The sequence below is a fragment of the Nylanderia fulva genome, unplaced genomic scaffold (assembly GCF_048542155.1).
Source record: "Nylanderia fulva isolate GAGA-0341 unplaced genomic scaffold, ASM4854215v1 Scaffold32, whole genome shotgun sequence".
In the NCBI taxonomy this organism is placed as follows: domain Eukaryota; kingdom Metazoa; phylum Arthropoda; class Insecta; order Hymenoptera; family Formicidae; genus Nylanderia; species Nylanderia fulva.
This window is the reverse complement of record NW_028190390.1, coordinates 2,258,958-2,278,293: the sequence shown is the minus strand read 5'-3', so window position 1 is coordinate 2,278,293 and position 19,336 is coordinate 2,258,958. Positions and strand designations below refer to the sequence as shown.

Below are 19,336 nucleotides of genomic sequence, written 5' to 3'. Positions count from 1 at the left end.
AATTCTTAAAGGTAATAATTGATCGATTTGCTTGCGACTTTGCGATTACCATTTAGTAACTTACTATAACTATTTTTACTGTTGTATATAAAGGTCATTTATACATTGATGTTAATTGCAAAGTCGCAAGCAAATCGATCAATATTACATTCAAGAATTTTTTAAATACTTGACTGTAATTGTGCATAAAATGTAAGCTCCTTATATTTAAAACAATGTATAATTATTTTTAAAAAGTAACTGAAAAGTAACGACTCGTTACTTTTAGAGTAACTGTAACTGTAACGAGTTATTTTTTAAAATCGGTAACTTGTAACTGTAACTATAGTTACTTTTTCAATGAAATAACTGTAACTGTAACTAGTTACTTTTACAAAGTAACTTTCCCAACCCTGATATTCAAGCATGTTACATGTAACGTATATGTTAGTTGTAATTTCCCACTCATAGATGTAACATTTTTAATATTACATATATTACATTGTAGTTATATTGTCATTATATCCCAAGATAGCACTGACTTATCAATACATCAATGTGCTATTTGGTATATAATTACAATATAACTACAATGTAATATATGTTATATTAAAATGTTACATCTATGAGTGGGAAATTACAACTAACATGAATGTTACATGTAACATATACGTTATATTATCTGTTATATTCCGTTTTATTATAGCAATGTAACAATTATATATATGTATGTATGAAAGTCGTATAGGAGTCGAGTATAGACTTTTGCATAATGCATAAGAGAGTCAACTAATTAATTAGAATCCTTCATTTCTATTTTTAGGATGAAAATCCTGAAGATTTAGAAAATGAAGGATTTTGAGATTATTTACATTATATGTAATTATCTGTGCTCCGCGGTCCTACACGAGTTTTCTTTTTTACAATATATAAGAAGATTGGAAATATAACATTTCTCTTGTAGAAATTTATCGCTAGTAACGCCAATTAATCACTTATTTCGAGTACTTAAAATATACTGATGTACAGTAATTTAAGTACTCGAAATAAGTGATAAATTGGCGTTTCTAGTGATAAATTTCTATAAGGGTTATCTAGTAAATCATGAAATTTGCAGGGCCAGCGTAAAATCGATCATTTTTTCGTCACTGAGCAGCATATATGTGATGATATCATGATAAATTAAATTTTCGTTACATGAAAAATTATGACTATTTCGAATCAAAATAAAATTATTTTGACTTTTTCTTGACTTCAGTGTGTTCCTTGGGTATATACACGGTTGTATATACCGTGGGTATATATTGTTATTCAATTATAATTATATATAAATCGTAAAACCATAAAACATTTATTTAAAAACTGCACATCACTATGTATGATTTTTACTCAATATCTGGAAATGCCTTTAAAATAATTTCCAGATATACAGATTAAGCACTGATATGATATGATCTATATATATATATATATATATATACCGGGTGTCCGGTGACTCGCGTTTTACACATTATAATGAGAGATTTCTGAAGCGATTTAATTGGAGACGATTTTTCCTCAGCGAAAATGTTCAGACACTAATAATTTTTAAGCTATAAATGATTGAAAATAAAAGCTTTTTCGTAAACTAAGCCTTGTAAAAATTAACAAAACTACATTTTTTAGTTAATTTCAGGTAAAGTTTACTGTAATATATAGAATTTTAATTTAAGGCTTGGTTACATGATTTCAAAAATTGGGAACATTAAAAAAATGATGATCTTTTTCATCATTTTTGCTGAGGAAAAATCATCTCCAAATCGCCTCAGGAATCTCCCATTAACGCGAGTCACCACCGGACACCCGGTATATATATATATATATATATATATATATATATATATATATATCATATCAGTGTTTAATCTGTATATCTAGAAATTATTTATTTAAAAGGGATTATTTTATATATATATATATATATATATATATACAGGGTGTCCGGTAACTAACAGACTAATGATTAAGGGCGGATTCTCTGGCCAATTTGGAGACGATTTTTCCTTAGCAAAAATGTTGAGAAATCAATAATTTTCGAGTTATAAGCGATTTAAAAAAATGGGTTTTTTGAAAACTAAACGTTTTGGAGTTAAAAATCTAACATAATTACATTCTTCAGTTAATTTCAGATAGAGTTTACTATAATAAAATTTTAATTTGAGGCTTAATTATAAAGATACATAATGACAAATATTGGAAAGTTGTAAAAAATGATGACCTTTTTCGACATTTTCGCTAAGGAAAAATCGTTCCCAAATTGACCAAAGAATCCATTTGTAATCGTTGGTCCGTTAGTTACCGGACACCTTATATATATATGTATATATATATATATAAAAGTATAGGAAACGTAAAGTTAACGTATTAGCAAAAAAAAATGCGATAAGAGACATTTTATTTGAATATATCTGCTTCTTCTTGTCTCAATCAATGCTTAATTAAAAATAATACTTTTAGATTAACATTATATATATATATATATGTAATGACTTATATATTTATTATTAAAATTTTATTTAAGACAAATTTACATAATTATATACATCAGTACATAAAATCTAAATTATAAATCTGCACGCAAAAGTTCTTATCAGCAATGAATATTATCGTTATCGCGCTTTATGCTTGAAATGTTCAAGAACAAAAATAGCCATCGCTAATCGTCATTCGATAAGAAATAAGTTAGAATGTCATATTGAGTGCGCTTAACCTCTGTTGTTTCGAAAAACGTGATTGCTTTTCCAAAGAAGAAAGTTAAGGGAACATATATACTCATAGAACCGCTTATTGCGTATGTATATATTTATCTATATATACGCGCGTTTTTTAAAAATATTTGATATGAATCATAAGGAACAAAAGTTTGTACAATGGTTCAGAGATGCAAGCTGTGCTCGACAAACGAAAAATAATTAATATAAATTTGGTAAATAGTAGTTTATTAATCCGTTTAATGCAATTAATAGAGATTATAAGATAGGCATCAAAACATTTATGAGGGATTTTAAGATAAAAAGTTCTTTAACAATTCATGTTTATCGTACTATTATTTTTATTTAGTAGAATTTTATTTATGCAACAAATAATTTTTATTTTAATTTCGTATATATTTTATTAATATGATTATTAATATGCTGATTTATTAATATAAACATATAATACACACACACACACACACACACACCACACACACACACATATATATATATATATATATATATATATATAGTGTCTAAAAATATTTGGATTGCGCCCTTTATTGATACAATACAAGAGATCACCAATTATTTATTATCCAAAAAGCAAGTCAACTTTGCTTCACTTGAATTGCAACCGTGGAACATATCTCCGGGAGTAGAATTACTTCACGGAGCGAAGCAATCAAGAATCATCATGTATATAAAGTCTAGTATGTAAACGACCTTTCCCTTCGGATCCCCCTTTCAGCGCAAAAGAAACTATATAGACGCTTCTCGCCATCGGGAAGTGAGAGCGTGAACGCGAAAAGGATCTCCATCTCTCCAGGCACTCAACATATAGACCCCAGTCCGACTCGACAGTCGTTCGTCCGATCAGAGTTACATTTGGACGAGTGCGCGCGCGATGGTGCGGTCGATAGGATGTACCATGTATATACTATGTACATACATACAAATGGAGCAAGGTGAATGTACAAACGGAGCAAGACTGCTCGCCGCGCATGGTCCGTAGGTAGGCACAGCCACGGACAGGTATAGGATTCGTGTCATTTCGGCCGTGAGGATTACAGCTCGGTTGGAATCGCAAACCATGGAGTTTAAACCGTGAAAATGGTCGCCTGAAATGACGGTGTCAAGGACCGACGAGGATTCTTGCATGTGTGATCGATCTAAAAGGGATGTTGTGTTCTTAGAAGGAGTGGGTATTGGTACATGTAAATCTTTAGACTGACGACTGCCAAAGTGATTTCGGTGGCTTAGAATAGGTTATTCACAGGATTCGTCCTGCGAATATATCATTCCAATTGACTCTTCAAGTGTTACTTCCGAGGGAAATAGTGTTCGGTGCTTGTACGATGTTTGTTTGATGACAAAAGTTGTTCACGTGCTGTTTTTAGAATTGTACTAAGTTATAATAACAAAAACTCTCAAATCGATACCGAAGTAATAAAAGGATATCTGTGTGTTATCCTTTTTTATATATTATTTCGAGGAAAAGATTCACGCTGTATGAAAAAAATGGATTATTTAAAGTCAATCCCTCGGTGCTCTTTCTTAATGTATCCAAAATACCGGATGACAATGGACAATTTGAGAGATTTGCAGGGGTTCGAAAGTTTGATAAAAACTTTAATCTATCGTAAATATTTATTGTCGCAAATCTTAAATAAAATTTACAGTCTTCACAGTACGTTTGTCAAAGTGTATTAAAGTATATATATACTCGCTTTGGGAAATGGAAGGCACTTTAACGCGCCGACGAACGTAACGGAGAATCCTGGCGCGGCGGAGGTCCGTTACTTTCGAGAAGGAGGTAAGAGAGCGAAGTAAAAGAAAAAAGTGGCGATACTCTGTTGGTTACCATAATTTTACCTTGGCAATTACGAAAGAACGCGACTAACAATAAAATCAACAAGCAGGATAACAAAGAATTGCGAAACTCATAATTTCTCTAAACTCGTAATTGTCCTCTGAGGCTCGCCAAATTGCACAAACGATTGTGAAAGCCAATACATATATACGTATGTGTATCTTACTTCGAATTAATTTGAATGCAAAGTTCAGTTTTATGGAAATTTTACGGTAAGAGTTTCTTTTGACAATAAATTTTGTGTAAATATTCTAACAAGAGAGTTTTCCTGCGAGAGTAAACACAGTGAAAGTTCAAATATAGTGTGAATTGGAGAAGTGTATCTGTCGAGAAAACTCTTATTTATATGTGAAATAGAGACGAAAGAAGAGTAAAATATTAAGATCGGTGTAAGAACTGTATAGTTTCTGTGGTGTTGTAAGAATTTTGTCAAGAAAATTACGAATTGGCTTCGGAGAGATATACATATGCGTCAAAGAATCAATAATGTGGAAATATGCCGTAAAATTATACAAGAATGTTCAATACACCATTTATTATCCTGAAACAAATCAATGATAATATAACATTAAGGTATACAATTTAACGGATTGGAACGTCGCAAATCTTGACATTATATCGCATAACGAAAAACCCTAGAACCGAGAACCAGGGAACCGGAAACCAAAAGTCAATTGAATCAATCGGTGGGATCGTCCCGGATGGGAGTACCCGAGTTATCGAATGTAGCGATAATTTCCTTAGGGCCACACCTTCTGATAGAAAAGAACGAATGATGGACCGTCATCGCAGAATCGACAGATATGGCACCAGGGAGATGCGTCACTCAAGAAGCGAGGATCTTTTGGGCGCGATCTCCAGATCTCCCAGTCCGAACATCGATTTACCCACTGCTACATCCGAGGACGATCTGATCGCGGCCAGCGGTCTCCGAGACTCGGGTATCTACGATGAGGCTGGGGTTAGCATCGGCGTCGCGGGACCCTCGCAATGTATCCTTTCGTCGCCGTCCAGAATAGTGGGGGTGCCCGTCGACCCAGAGGACTCCATTCGCGATATTGTTACTGAAAATGATTTGTACAGGTCAGTGCAAGATAATACTGTTATTTTATTTATTTTTAACTGCAAATACCACCTGAAAACTCTAAATTATGTATATTTTAACTTCAAATTGGCTTCTCTCTTTTTTTGTCATTATAACTTGCCAACATAATTGTTTTATTAATATACGAAAAGAATAGACCTCTCAGATATTTTTGTTGATGAATACTACGTATACTAAACGATTAATAATTATTGTTTCTTTATTTGATAATTAAAGTCGATTTCGTTAATCAATTCAGAGATTTGATAGATATGTACTATATTTTATAATTATATTATATAATAATTGCCTGTCACTAATGTTTTCTTATTTTTAAAGTCTCGCACTTATGTTAAATTAAATGCAAAGTTAAAATATGGTTGCCGGATATTCAAAGTTTGATGCGAAACTGGCCTTGTAGTCACTATAAGAAGATCATTACCATTTAATCATCTACGCCTACGCAATCAAGAGACCGAAACAAGGATAATTTCTTTCTTAAACGATGAGGAGCGGCTTCCGCGAGTCGTAATAATCGCTCAATGAAATAAATCGCAAATAAGTATTATTTCGATCGGTAATTATTTCAAAAGATATATCCGTATCAAAAATATTTAACATATACATTATATAGAGTATAGAATATAGAATGTCTTAAAACTATTGGACATATTTTTAATATAGCAGATTAGCTAATTTAGAATTGCGATTTTTCCTCAGAAAAAATATCAAGAAAAATCTAATTTTTAATTTTTTCCATTATATATCTTATTTGTATAATTAAGCGACAGTTTCTCTTTTGGTTGATGTATCACTAATCTCTATGTATCTGTAAATTTCCAAAATATAGAAAAAAGATTTTATAAGAGAAATACTTCTTAAATTTTAACTTTAAAGGCAAGTCTTGATAAAGATAGATTATAGAAAAAAATTTATAGGAACTTATGGAATTATTTTTACCTATTCTACATGTCTATGAGAGATTGTTCAGTTTTACTGAAATACTCTATATAAATTTAAGTCAAATCGGTTAAAAAATTAATTAGCCAAAACTTTGAGATCTTTGATGAGTTCAGCATTTCTATTTCACACGCGTTAAGCAATTAATTCAAATCTTCGATTGTTATTTTCACATCATCTATAAGAACGAAAAGTAACCTCTTTTTGGAACACAAGAAAAAGACTTTGAAAACGTTTTTCGTTTTAGTTTTTTTGATGCTGAATACGCGATCTCTTTTTGAAACATTTGTGGTTAAAGTTTATAAAAAAATTAGATTAACAAATTTAGTTTAGATTATTATAACTACAGTATGCGATGCAAATGGAAAAAAATTTTTGCAATGAAAATCAAGTATGTTTCAACTCTCAAAAGAATTTTTTTTTATATCATTATTAATAATAAGATATTCAATCCATTTTATTGGGATTCAATTTCATCTAGGATTTTATATCAAAAACCCCGTATATTAATTTTATATAAAATTAAATCTTGGTCAGTTGGTTTTCTCATATGTTATAGCTTAAATTTATTAAACAAAAAATGTAATAGGCTCAAAGGTTAAATAATAGACGGTTATTAGTTTACGACCAGTCAAACACGAAAAACTGGGACTCTGCAAGTTGTTTGACTTACAATTAGTATATAATAATTATCCAACATTTAGCTTTGAAACTATATCATCTTTTGTTCAGCAAGTCATGAGCTACAACATATAAAAAACAGCCAATTCCACAGAAAGCTAAAATCCTGTATGTACATATATATTTGATGCGAGGGCTTCAATTTTAACATTGGATTCTCGTCAAATGGGAAGTTTTTTTGTGTTTTTTTTTTATGTTAAACTGTTACACTCGCGCATACTGTGACGCTTCATCGTGTTTCCGGGTCAGGTGACTTTCTCATTTCGAAGGTATCACCGGGTATCACCTGGGTGCAGAGGCCCATTCGCTCGCAGACTACCGGGACGTGAAACGTACGAATCAGCATCGATGTGAATCAGCCGGTCTCATGAAAGCGAAAGTTGTGTGTTCGCGGAGACCAGTTAGCAAACTACGAACTAGAGAGGAAGAAGTTTGATTCATCGCCGCGATTGGTGCGGTGAAATCGGTTTTAAACGCTCAACACAAAACTCCCGAAACGCCACAAGGCTCGAAGTGAGATCAAATATAAGTGCGTGCATGTCCGGTTCCGTTTCTCTCGTTGGAACAATGGCTGGGAACAGATCGCGGATCTATCGTAGACTTTCCGATGCTACAATGATGAACGGCGATGAAACTCGTGTATTCGCGTACGTTATCTCTGCTCCGATAGGAACAAACAATTCCATATATAAGTCACTTTCATAAGTGATTTTCTAGTCTAAGCATCTTTAATTTTAATTTTCTCCATTCTGATAATATGATCATGTGTCAAATGCGAGTAATAGAAGAATGATGCAAGAGAATCTTATATTTTAAAAGAAAACGACTAATTTATATAATTAGAGGAAAAGCTAGATAGAAATAATAATAGTAAATATAGGAAGAGCCAGATATAGTATAAGTCATTGTATAATATTGTACCACTTAATTTTCTACTTTTGTTTCGTTTTTTTCACAGATATGTCCTATTCAAACGGCATTATGACAAATACGTGGATCTCGCCGAAAAGTATAAGGAAGCAAAGAATATCACGTATTATCTGGAGGAACGTTATCATGAGATCAAGGTATGTAAAAATGTTTTTGTTGGTGATTAAAAAATTGCTTAAAATTTATATATATCTTTACATATTGTACTATATTGTTTGAAAGGGCATACATTTTTTTTTGCGTAAACCGGAAATTGACCCGTGCAGGAGTTATTTAAGATCGAATTTCGAAAAAAGCCAATTTCAAAAAATCGTTACTACCATTTAGAAAATCCCCAAAAAATGTTTGAGATGTGAAAATATCTTTTTAAGTCCTTTTTTTGTAAAAAAATTCAGATTCAACATCGAGATTTTTTTCGGTTCAAAAAAGAAATCCAAGTAATTTGTTAAATTCACGTCTTGCTTGGATGAGCATCCAAAATATTTTATCGCTCACTCCTTTGCTCTTAATTTTTTGATAAAAATAAAGGAGATACAACACACTAGAATCAGTTCGCGAAATCAAATAAGAATTAAAATTACTTTTTTTTAAATAAATTTTATTTTAATTAATTTGCAGAATGCGGACGATAAATCATATTCTATACAAACATGAACGTATATAATGTGATTTGTGTCGCGAATTATTATCAAAATGCGTCTATAGTTGTTCCGCAATCTCATTAATCTCGATGCTTAATTACAGCTAATTATTTATTAGTGAGTCCGCGAGCGGTGAAATCGAGTCTTCTTTCTCTCTAACTTTATTCACGAATTGTTCTTTCTTTCGCGAAACCGGAAGAACAGCCACAAAAACAAAAGAAGTGATGATCACTAAAAGAAATTAATTTTTTTTCGCGAGAAATTTGTTCGCTATATTGATCTTTATTTTATTAACTGTACGATTTGTATCTTGATCTGTATAATTTGTATTGGATAATTACTTCTGATATCACGGTGTTGAGGATACTTCGAAACTTCTGATTTCAATTGTCAAGAATTTTAATTGGGAAAAAGTGAAAGATTTATTGGTGAAATTTTTCTCCGCGGAGCATTGTTTTTCTTCAATAAGATTGGTAGATAATTACGTATTGTAGCGGCAGAATAAAACTTGAGTTCATTATTATCTTCAATCGCATAAATAAAACTTTCGTCTTTCTACGAAATACGTAATTCTCGATCTGTTAAAATTCCTATAAAAATTCTATAAAATTTCTTAAGTAAAACACATTTTTTTCTGAAAAATCTTAATTTTCACACAATATACATAATAATATCTCAATCTTGTGTTTTGGCTTTTATACATTTTTCGAAATTTGAGTTTTGGAAATAACCGACCAAACTAGCAAGTAATAATCGTTTATTAAATTTCACGACGTTTCGATCATATGATTGTGGTCCTTTTCAAGTGAGACTACAATAATTATTAAACATATTATTATTATCAATGAAACACTAATATAAAATTCGCAATTGGAAACGCACGTATAATACTTACAAGTAAATGTAGTAATAATTAACTCATCATACAGCAATAATCAATATCAATTTTTAGCTAAAATTATACAAGTCAAAATTAAAATTAAATTGAAATTGTGAGACAGCCACAACATCTCCCAACCAAGGATCGTCAGATTCTAATGTATTTTAAGTGAGATTATTTACACGACCTTAATTATTTTATTATATATATTGTTAAGGCTCTCTGTATTCCTCTGTGAGTTTGTTGTTGTTTAATTTTTTAATATAAAACATTTCGGCTATCTCTCTCTTCCTCACATGCTTTTCCGTGTGTAAAAAGTTAAATCGATTCCACTCAAAATTATGTTCAAATTCAGATCGATGTTTACTTATAACCGAATGTGAACTATGATGTAATTTAATATTATTACAATGTTCCTTAATCGAAATTTGTCAAATTTTAAATTTTATTAATTGGATAGTCCATATCTACGATTTTTAATTCAATATTATTTCGAAACTATTATCACCCTTTTCTATTAATTTTTATAATTTTTTTAGATTTAGATAGATTACAATGTCACTTTAATATAAGTGCGCGATAAAATTCGGAAACATATCTCGAAATTCTTTAAAATATATCTCGCGCTTAGGTTTGCATGCAATTGTACGCAATGATATTCCTTGGAGCTTACTTTTATTTATAGAAAATTAAAATTGTTTTCCTCTAACACTTCTCCTCAACCTTGTCACTTGATAATGTTCTGATATTTGGTGCTGGGAGATTTGAAAATTTGCCTCGTCGAGCTATTCAATTCTTTTATAATTCTTTTGAGATGACATTCGGCCAATTATAGCTTCTATCAATTTTCTGTATTTGGAATTTACAATAATTTATTATAATCTATTATTATATAATTTATTATTTTTTGATCACACGATATAATTGCAATTCTAGAATTTTTCCCAATATTTTTTTCCAATATTTTTTTCAATATTTTTTCCAATACTTTTTAATCGTTATATAATGATCGAATGATTAGTTCGTATATAAATTTCCTTCTACATGTAACTTTTTCCTTTCACAATTCTTGCAAGTTATCGTTTTGAAATGTACTATAATACGAATTACGTCGGCCCATCATATCATGCTGTAAATTATCGGCATGCAAGCTGCATTCCGAGAAGTTCGTAAACCATGAAACGAAAGAAGAAAGAGGTGAATATTGTTCTCGTCATTCTACTTTTTCTAACGTATGTGTATCCTCTGCCTTCGGATTTTTGGATTCGTCATCATCACCTACTTGTCGTTTAAATTTCTCGTATTTGATACTGGGAAAATGACGGATATGTGTGAAAGACGTTTTTTCTTATTTCTTTTTAAACAAGTCGCCTTCGAGTTTACGTTTTTTATAGAGATTATCTCTTTTGGATATTTGCAATATTTCTGCAGTCTTTTGATGCTGTATGAGATTTATATACCAACATCTACCTACTTTAAAAAATATGTTTAATGTTCGAAACGGGTTTAATTTTAATCCTATAAATATTTTTCGATTGTCCAGAAAAATAAAACACTACACATTTTTAAATATCTTAAAAATGTCTAAGGCTCTGAATGTTTTAAATACGTACAAAACGTCTAATATGTATATTTTTAAAACATTATTGTGTTGTCTGGGTTAATATTTATATTTAATAACTAAATATTTGTGCATGCGAGTTCATATATATATATATATATATATATATATATATATATATATATTGTATATAAAATTTATAATATTAAATATTACCATGTTGTAAAATACATTCCTTTTTTTGTCATCGTCATTTACTTGTAATAATATCGCAGCGCGATAAAAACGACGATATAATGCATTTAATCTAAAAAAAATCTTGAAACGAAACGGTATCTCTTTTATATTTCGTTCTTCTGCATCTGCGTCATCGTGTCTCTTTCAGATTCCTTTGGTTTCTACATTACGGTCTCCTTCAGCTTCCTTTGGTTTCTATATTACGGTACTCTCATCTTTGCCTCTCAGATAAGATTTCTCGACAAGAGCAAATAAGGTGTGACTTAAAAAAAAGAAAGATTGAAACATGAAACACGATATTGATACTCCGATTATTTTTCTCCGCACGATATCCTGTTTTCTACCTCATTCGTTTTATAATATAAAAGTGTGTATGGTTAAGTTAATTGCTAGCGCAACAAATAATACGTGCGGACTAATAAAAGACGTATATATATGTATATATGTACATAAATATTTATGTACAATATATAACCAGATAATTAAGCAGAGTCCAAATAAGGAAACAGAATATGGAAAATTACACAAGAGCCTAGACACTCGTAATAATATCATCTATTTGTGGCAGAGACACTGATACTTCATCACTTATCTGTGTAAAGCATTTATATATTTTTTAGTCCAGAATAATCGAATAAACGATATTTCATCTAGAAAAAATGTCAAATATAATTTAGGAACTATATTCAGCAATTAGGTAATCAATATTACTCTAATGTCTTATAATGTGACATAATTTTATATGTGACATAATTTTAATGTAAATAATTTTATTAGTCTCGCATAAGTGCTAGTTAGCAATTTTTTTGTAAAACAAATATCTTTGATCCAGGATTTTTATATTGGATCTCTTCTTCAATTAATACTTTTAATCTATTGTGATGGTTTTAATCAGAATCAGTGGAATTCACGTATATATAATATTACACATGTTATTCAGTTATTTGTCCAATATAACCAGCTATATATAATATTTCTTTCGGTATTTCCGGCTTCCCGTTCTTCTTGTTATAAAGAAAGCTCCACCAGAAGAGTCTACTAGTCTCAATACTATGTAGTTGGCGTTCATCCACCTCGCTTGCCTACCTGGTTGACCTACAATGTGGCCGCCATTAGAACTAGAACTGAAGGGAAAAGAGAGTACTGAGAGTATACGTCATCCGGCATGATCAAGCGGTCGCGCGAAATCAAGCTAGACGCGGCTCGCCAGTGATTTTCAACGCGTACTCAGTATATCGACAAAATATGCATTGAGAAAACGAAATCACTGAATAAAATAATTTATAAAAATAAAACAAATTTTTATGAAACAAAAATAGTTTCAAAATTTCTTCAAAGTGATATCGCACAATTTACAAATTTTATATATCTGTGGTAAGATTTATTTTCTCATGATGAGTAAAATATTTTTCGTGCAGTTCTTAACGCATTAAATAATTTTCTAAAGAGTTCTAGGCACTGGCAACATTGTATTATTTAAAAAAAAAATTTTATTTTATTAAATTTTTGATTATAGTATTTTTTGTCTGAACTCTTGAGAATTCATGCTCAAAATGTTGAACTCGTCGGAATATTGCTCCCTTACGCTAGAAGATGTGAAATTCGATGAGATGCTATAAAGCCATACGAGAAGTGAACATCTCATTTCTTTAGAATGCGATTTTATGTGTAAATCAATTGAACTATTGTTGAAACTTATTAAAACTCCCAGAACTATGCCGGATGCAAGTAAATTTATAATAAATTCGTAAGATATTAACATAAGATATTAAGATATTAACATAAGATGCTAGCTTCACACCGGTAGTTAGTCTGTCTCATTTAATGTAAAAAAAAACTTAAGCTGATATTTCCAGTAATTTTGAAGAAAATGGCTTATAACACTTTATTTAATTTACCCTGAATATAAAAGTGCAGTAATAGAATTATAATCATTAATGACGATACCATTTTTTGGACAAATAATGGTTGGAAGAGTCTGAGTGACGCACTCGAATTGCAGACACCTTTACGTAATGAGTTTTGGGATGTTTTATTTATTGAAACTCACAGAGAGTTGCAAATATATTATAACAAAAATTTTAACAAAAGTGTCCTACAAATCATTAATTTTTAACATTTTTGTAAGCTAAATTATAATTCCTAGAAAGTTGTGCCCATTGAAATTTTTGTTTAGACGTTATATGAATTGGTATAAAACCCTAAGTTTGTATGAAATTCCCCTGAAGGACAATTTTCTATAAGATATGTGGTTTTGTTTCCAAAGGCTGAACGAGATAGACTAGAGGAGACTCGTAGGAATCTGGAAAGACGGTTGGAGAATTGCGAGACGGAACTCCGTGGAAAAGAAGACGAGCTTTTTATACAACTGGAGAGAAGTCTCCGATTAGAAGAAGAGATCGAACGCGCGAAGGCCGAAAAAGATAGCTATATAGAGGCGCAAAATCGACTGGAGCAGCAACGGGAGTCAGCCTTTCGTCGTTTGCAGATGCAGCTCGAGGAGAATGAGACCACAAGACGGGATCTCGACAGAGCGCGTCAAGATGTTATCCGACAGGCCACTATTATTCGCGCTGAAAGAGACACCTTGGAAAGAGAGGTGGATACTTTTTGTGTATTAGAATACCTTTATTGCACAATGTTTTATATCCTGGTAAAAAATCAGAAAATGGATTTTCTATTGCATCAAAAAGTTTTTTGCAGAGTCATTCAATTTTTGTTAGATTTCTTCATATCATATATCTGTGTCAAGTTTTATGACTATTGGTTTTGTACCACAAAATTTTCCCTATTTAGTATACTCTTTTTCGCACATATTTTTGAAACATTATATAATATGTGCCATGTCGATTACCTCTTCCAGAATGAAATGTTGCGGCAGAGACTCAGAGTGGAGCAGCACGAATTGGGAGCCGAACGACGCCGTCGAGAAGAAGGCGTTGCTGCACTGACCAGGGAGACTATTGCATTGAAGCACGCTACTCGTCACTTGACTGCCGCAACGTTTCACGCAACATCCTGCCGAAATCGTCGCCGATGTTCTATTTGCACATATGCCAGACGCACTTTTGCCAACGTCAACAATTATCGTGACAAGTAAATAAAGATTCTAAATCACTCATTTGAAAAATGAGATTACAATTTTACTATATCGGTATTTGACACTATCAAATTCTATAACATATTGTAAAGAATATATATGTAACCAAGAAAATACGGTGGTATCGGACGTATGATTCAGCGATTTCTCTACTAAGAGGAAGATTCTAGGATCGAGTCTCGATAGAAAGCTTCAATATTTTTCTTACTACTTTCCTCAATATTTTCAGAAGTGGGTTGAGTTCTCAATGGTTCCTTGGTGATTTTGAGTTGAACTAAAGGTAAGAGAAATGTAAGAGTTTTGTGAACTAAAAAAGCATTGTGACGTTCGAAGACGAATGTTTGGTCATGAGAACCAAATTGTAAAGATATATAAGAGAAGAGATAAAATACGGTGATATGGAACGTTTAGTGGCTCAATAGCAGATTTGCCTGAGGTTAGGACGATCCTAGAATCGAGTTTTCATAGAAAGCTCCGATATTTTCCTTTCTTACAGTATTACGCGAAATGCGTATATTTTAATTTAACCATAAATATTTACTGTTTGCAGTGGAAATCTCTTGCAGTGCCTTCAAGCACCCTCACAAGATCTTCGTAGCTGGTTACGACCTAGCGCGATTCAGTCGTCGTCCCGAGTTCCGCGAATCGTGTCGTCCATGGCCGATCGTGAAATCTGTTACATCGACGACTCCAGCGTCGACAGTAGCAGCAATGACAGCACCAACAGCCGCAGCTGCAGCAGTAGCAGCAGCAGCAGCAACAGCGCTTACGACGACGAAGCCTATCCGAATACTCCGATAGCCGAACCCTCTCTCTCTTCGGCCACTTCCAGTGTTCCTCACACAGTCAGAGCTTTCTCTTCGGATTCAGGGTTTGTTTAACTTAAAGATTTTCAAGTAAGAGACATGCGAACTGGTTATAACGTCAGGATTGGTTAATGGCTGACTTTGCAAAAATATAGCGGAATCAATGAAATAATCTGATTTTATATTTGACTTACAATTAGGCATATGGACAAAGTATAAAGATTAGTCATTATAGTAATTATTAGTAATTCGGAACACAGCAACTCAGTATTGTGGTAATTTTTTGAATATCCACTACAATTTTTATGTACATATTATGTCACATATTAGGTTAAGAATGTGATTATCTTAAAATATATTTTTAATTTTCATGTATTTTATAACTTTTTTGTGTAAAATATTATATTATGAGATGAAATGTTTTATACATATATTAATTTTAATATATTTATATTTTTCTTACAAACCTTACAACCCAGATAACAATTTTTGCGTGCAAAATTTGCGCGTCTTATGCATATAAACTGTGTACGAGATTTGCCTGAGTGTTGCTTGTGGGATATGTTTAATCGTACATATTGCACGCAAATGGTTAGCTTATGTATTATTTAATACACTAGCAAATCACGTGCAAATGGATATCAAATTGTCAAAAATATGTCAGTGATGTGATAGTGACAGTAGAGATGCTTGTTGAATAGTGCTCATCTTGCATGCATAACGAGATGAGATCGCGCGCAAAGTGTGCTAGCATTTGCTATCACTATGACGACACACTAGGATAAGGTTTTGCTTGCGTAGTATGAGCCGCTTTTGTATGCAATGGCTAGGTATTTGCACGCAAAATGTTTTCCGGGAAACTGATCACATTCGCGTCATAGCGGCTGCCATATTCTTGCAAACAATCACAGTTCGCATGTCTTTTACTTGAGGGTCTCTATATAGTTTAACTCTACAGGAATTGTTACTGTTAGAAACACTTGTTTGCATTCTCATCTTCTAATTTGCATTAATTATTCAGGTTCTCTTCGGAGATGGGAGATCGTAAATCGCGATGCTTCAATAATGCTGGTAGTAGCATCAGCAGCGGCAAGAGCAGAAACATCAGCGAGTCGTTAGACAGTAATGAGGTCAATGATCAGGCCGTGACTGGAAGAGACGGGCTTACCCGTTCGAGATGGACTTCCTCTTTTCGCAGATTGCTTGGACGAAAGTCGAAGAATAAGCTCGATCGTTCCTTGGATATAAGTAAGACTGATGAACCGCGATGAACTTATAACTATTTATATTGTGCCGAGACAAGAACAATTTATTACAAGTACATTTTCCCATTTCTTCTTCTCCTTTCATGACGAGTTTTGCGAAAGAAAAAAACGAAATTTATTCGAAATGAAATAGATCTTTCACGAACTGATTCGAATTTTATCAGAAGGTAACAAGATTATCTAGATGCGCATGTCATATTTATTATTATGAAAAAAATTGGAGATATGAGAATTTAGAGATTTGTAGAAACTCTTGCATTTTTTGAGGTAGTAATCAATAATAATTAACACACACGTTTCGAGAAAACCTGTTGTTTCTGAAAATATAATCTTATCTCTTTCAAGATTTAATTATTATTTGAATTATAATAGCAAATTAACTTTGGAAACAATGCAGATATCTTGTAAAATATTAAAAAAAACTTTTGTGATTTTTTTTCAGAGCTTATTAATATCTTCTTCTCTTTATTAGTAATGCGTATAGCGGAATTTTGTAAAAAAAAAATCACATATCCTACCTCTCAGAATTTAAAAATCCTAAATGCAAATTCTGAGATTCTCTCTCCACAACGTAGGAATTGAATTTTAAATAAGTTAGAGAATTGAAAAATTACGTATTATATATATATATAAGAGAAAGGAGTTGAATTATATTAGAAATAATCGCGATTGTGCGATCGAACTTTATACATATATAATATATATACTTATTCGCAAATTGTATACATGGGTTTTAAAGGTTTCGAATATTAAAAAGTGACATGTATTGAAATATTCGATGTTTGAATCGAATTTTAATAATAGGAAGATGTTACTGTTTGCATTCCGAAAGTTTTTTGTATTGTTACGTTTTATTGTTGTTGTGCGATGATTGTTGTTGCATTTACCAAAGAGTACAATGATTTATGAGCACAAAAATTAATTGTCATTATGTATATTAAAAGTTTCAAACTCGCAACAATTTCTTTTATTATTCTTCAATATTTTCATCGTTTTTTCACCAAAAAAGTGCGAGTTTTTTTATACAATTTCAAATACGTGCGTGATGAAAACGGCTGGACCAAATGGCTGACACGTCATATGTTGTGAAATTTAAAAAATGAATTTTACGGATGCAAATAAAAATACATATACGGTAAAAAATAACTTCTCTTCGATATTTCCTACATTTTTACCTATTAAAAAGTCATAAGTATATATCAGCATTTACAGAGCTTAATGATACTAAAAATTAACAGAAGTCATAGAATTGATTGTAAAATCTATCCGAGGAAATATTGTAATCAGAATTATATTGCATGAAATAAATAAAAGCGATTTCTCGAATGTGATATTTAAGAATAATTCAGTTTAATCTTACATTATTGTTTTATTATCTTTTATTATCTATTATATGATATGTTATACTTTGAAAGTTAAAATTCTCAATTTAGATCACTTCATTTTATTGATAAAGAAAACAAACAGAATAATCTTATCACTGTATTTATTTCTATATAATTACTAAACGTTTATACATTGCGATAATTGCACTTATTGTTATTTTTGTAAGAAATATTACGATATATAAATTACAGTTTACAAATTGAAATTATAATGTTTATGCAAAGCGATTCACGATTTGAATAAAATTGTTTAATTTAACTTCCTAAAGAACTTCTTCCATTTTAAGCCCTCCCGGGCTCAGTCATCAAACATATAAGTAGATAATAATTAATAATTTTATAATCGCTAGTAAATTATAATAAATCAAGATATATTTGTAATTCGACCAATACTAGCTATAAATTTGTTTATTTCTTACATCGTTTTGACCATCAGGTTTTGATCCTTTTCAAACAATGTAATATAATTAAAGCGGAACAATCTTCTATTCTTTAGATTCTCCACACAAACACTTTTGTCAAATTTATAAGAGAGAAATCATTCATGATGTTAAACATATGATCATATGTTGAAACATATGATGTTAATTATATGTTTAACAGAATCTCATCATGATACAACGATTTCTCTCTTATAAATTTGACAAAAGTGTTTATAATTTGTGTGAAGAATCTAAAGAATAAAGGATTGTTCCGCTTTAATTATATTACATTGTAACCTTTACTTGAAAAGGAGCAAACCTGATGGTCGAAACGTTGTAAGAAATAAACAAAATAGTTAGTATTAGTCGAGTTATAAATATACCTTGATATAAGTATATAGATAATAATGGTAGAATTAAAAAAAAATAATTTAGATCTTTAAACCGCCGTCAGAGTATAGGTTTAACCTTTTAATGATGTTATTTATTTATTGATTGCTCATCATCAGAGTTGTCTAAGATAACAAATTCGTCATTACTGTGCTCAGAAGTATATCTGTATACCTTCTAAAAATATATTTAGCACATTCTCATACCAAATAACCGATATAGTATAAGGACAATATTCTACAAACTCCAAAACACTTCCACGATAAAATGCCTTGAACGCAAAAAGAAATCTTTAGGAAAGGATGAATAATATAGAAAAAACAAGAATTTTGGAAGCACGTTAAAAACAATTGATTGATCTTGCATAAACCATCTAAAAACTCAGGCCCACCCTTTGGCCTACCATA

The 19,336-nt window shown here is 31.4% G+C and overlaps 1 protein-coding gene across 2 annotated transcripts; it reads left to right on the top strand.

Annotated features, from left to right (window-relative positions):
* The first annotated feature begins 3,261 nt into the window (after window positions 1–3,261).
* Window positions 3,262–18,063, top strand: LOC114939363 (uncharacterized). 2 transcript variants are annotated; one of them, XM_029313639.2, is made up of 6 exons: window positions 3,262–5,670; window positions 8,271–8,379; window positions 13,828–14,160; window positions 14,425–14,657; window positions 15,212–15,532; window positions 16,489–18,063. In XM_029313639.2, the coding sequence occupies exons 1-6, from the start codon at window positions 5,360–5,362 to the stop codon at window positions 16,736–16,738; spliced, it is 1,557 nt and encodes a 518-aa protein (XP_029169472.1). In that variant the 5' UTR covers window positions 3,262–5,359; the 3' UTR covers window positions 16,739–18,063. The 2 variants fall into 2 exon arrangements, with proteins under 2 accessions (XP_029169472.1, XP_029169473.1); XM_029313640.2 differs by lacking the exon at window positions 3,262–5,670 and adding an exon at window positions 7,098–7,959.
* Window positions 18,064–19,336: the final 1,273 nt, after the last annotated feature.

Bases quoted from the DNA above. Each gene is read 5' to 3' on its own strand.
- LOC114939363 (XM_029313639.2), top strand. From the start codon at position 5,360: ATGATGGACCGTCATCGCAGAATCGACAGATATGGCACCAGGGAGATG. The intron at 5,671-8,270 runs GTCAGTGCAAGA...TTTTTTTCACAG, and splicing joins ACTGAAAATGATTTGTACAG to ATATGTCCTATTCAAACGGC. The intron at 14,161-14,424 runs GTGGATACTTTT...TACCTCTTCCAG, and splicing joins GAGACACCTTGGAAAGAGAG to AATGAAATGTTGCGGCAGAG.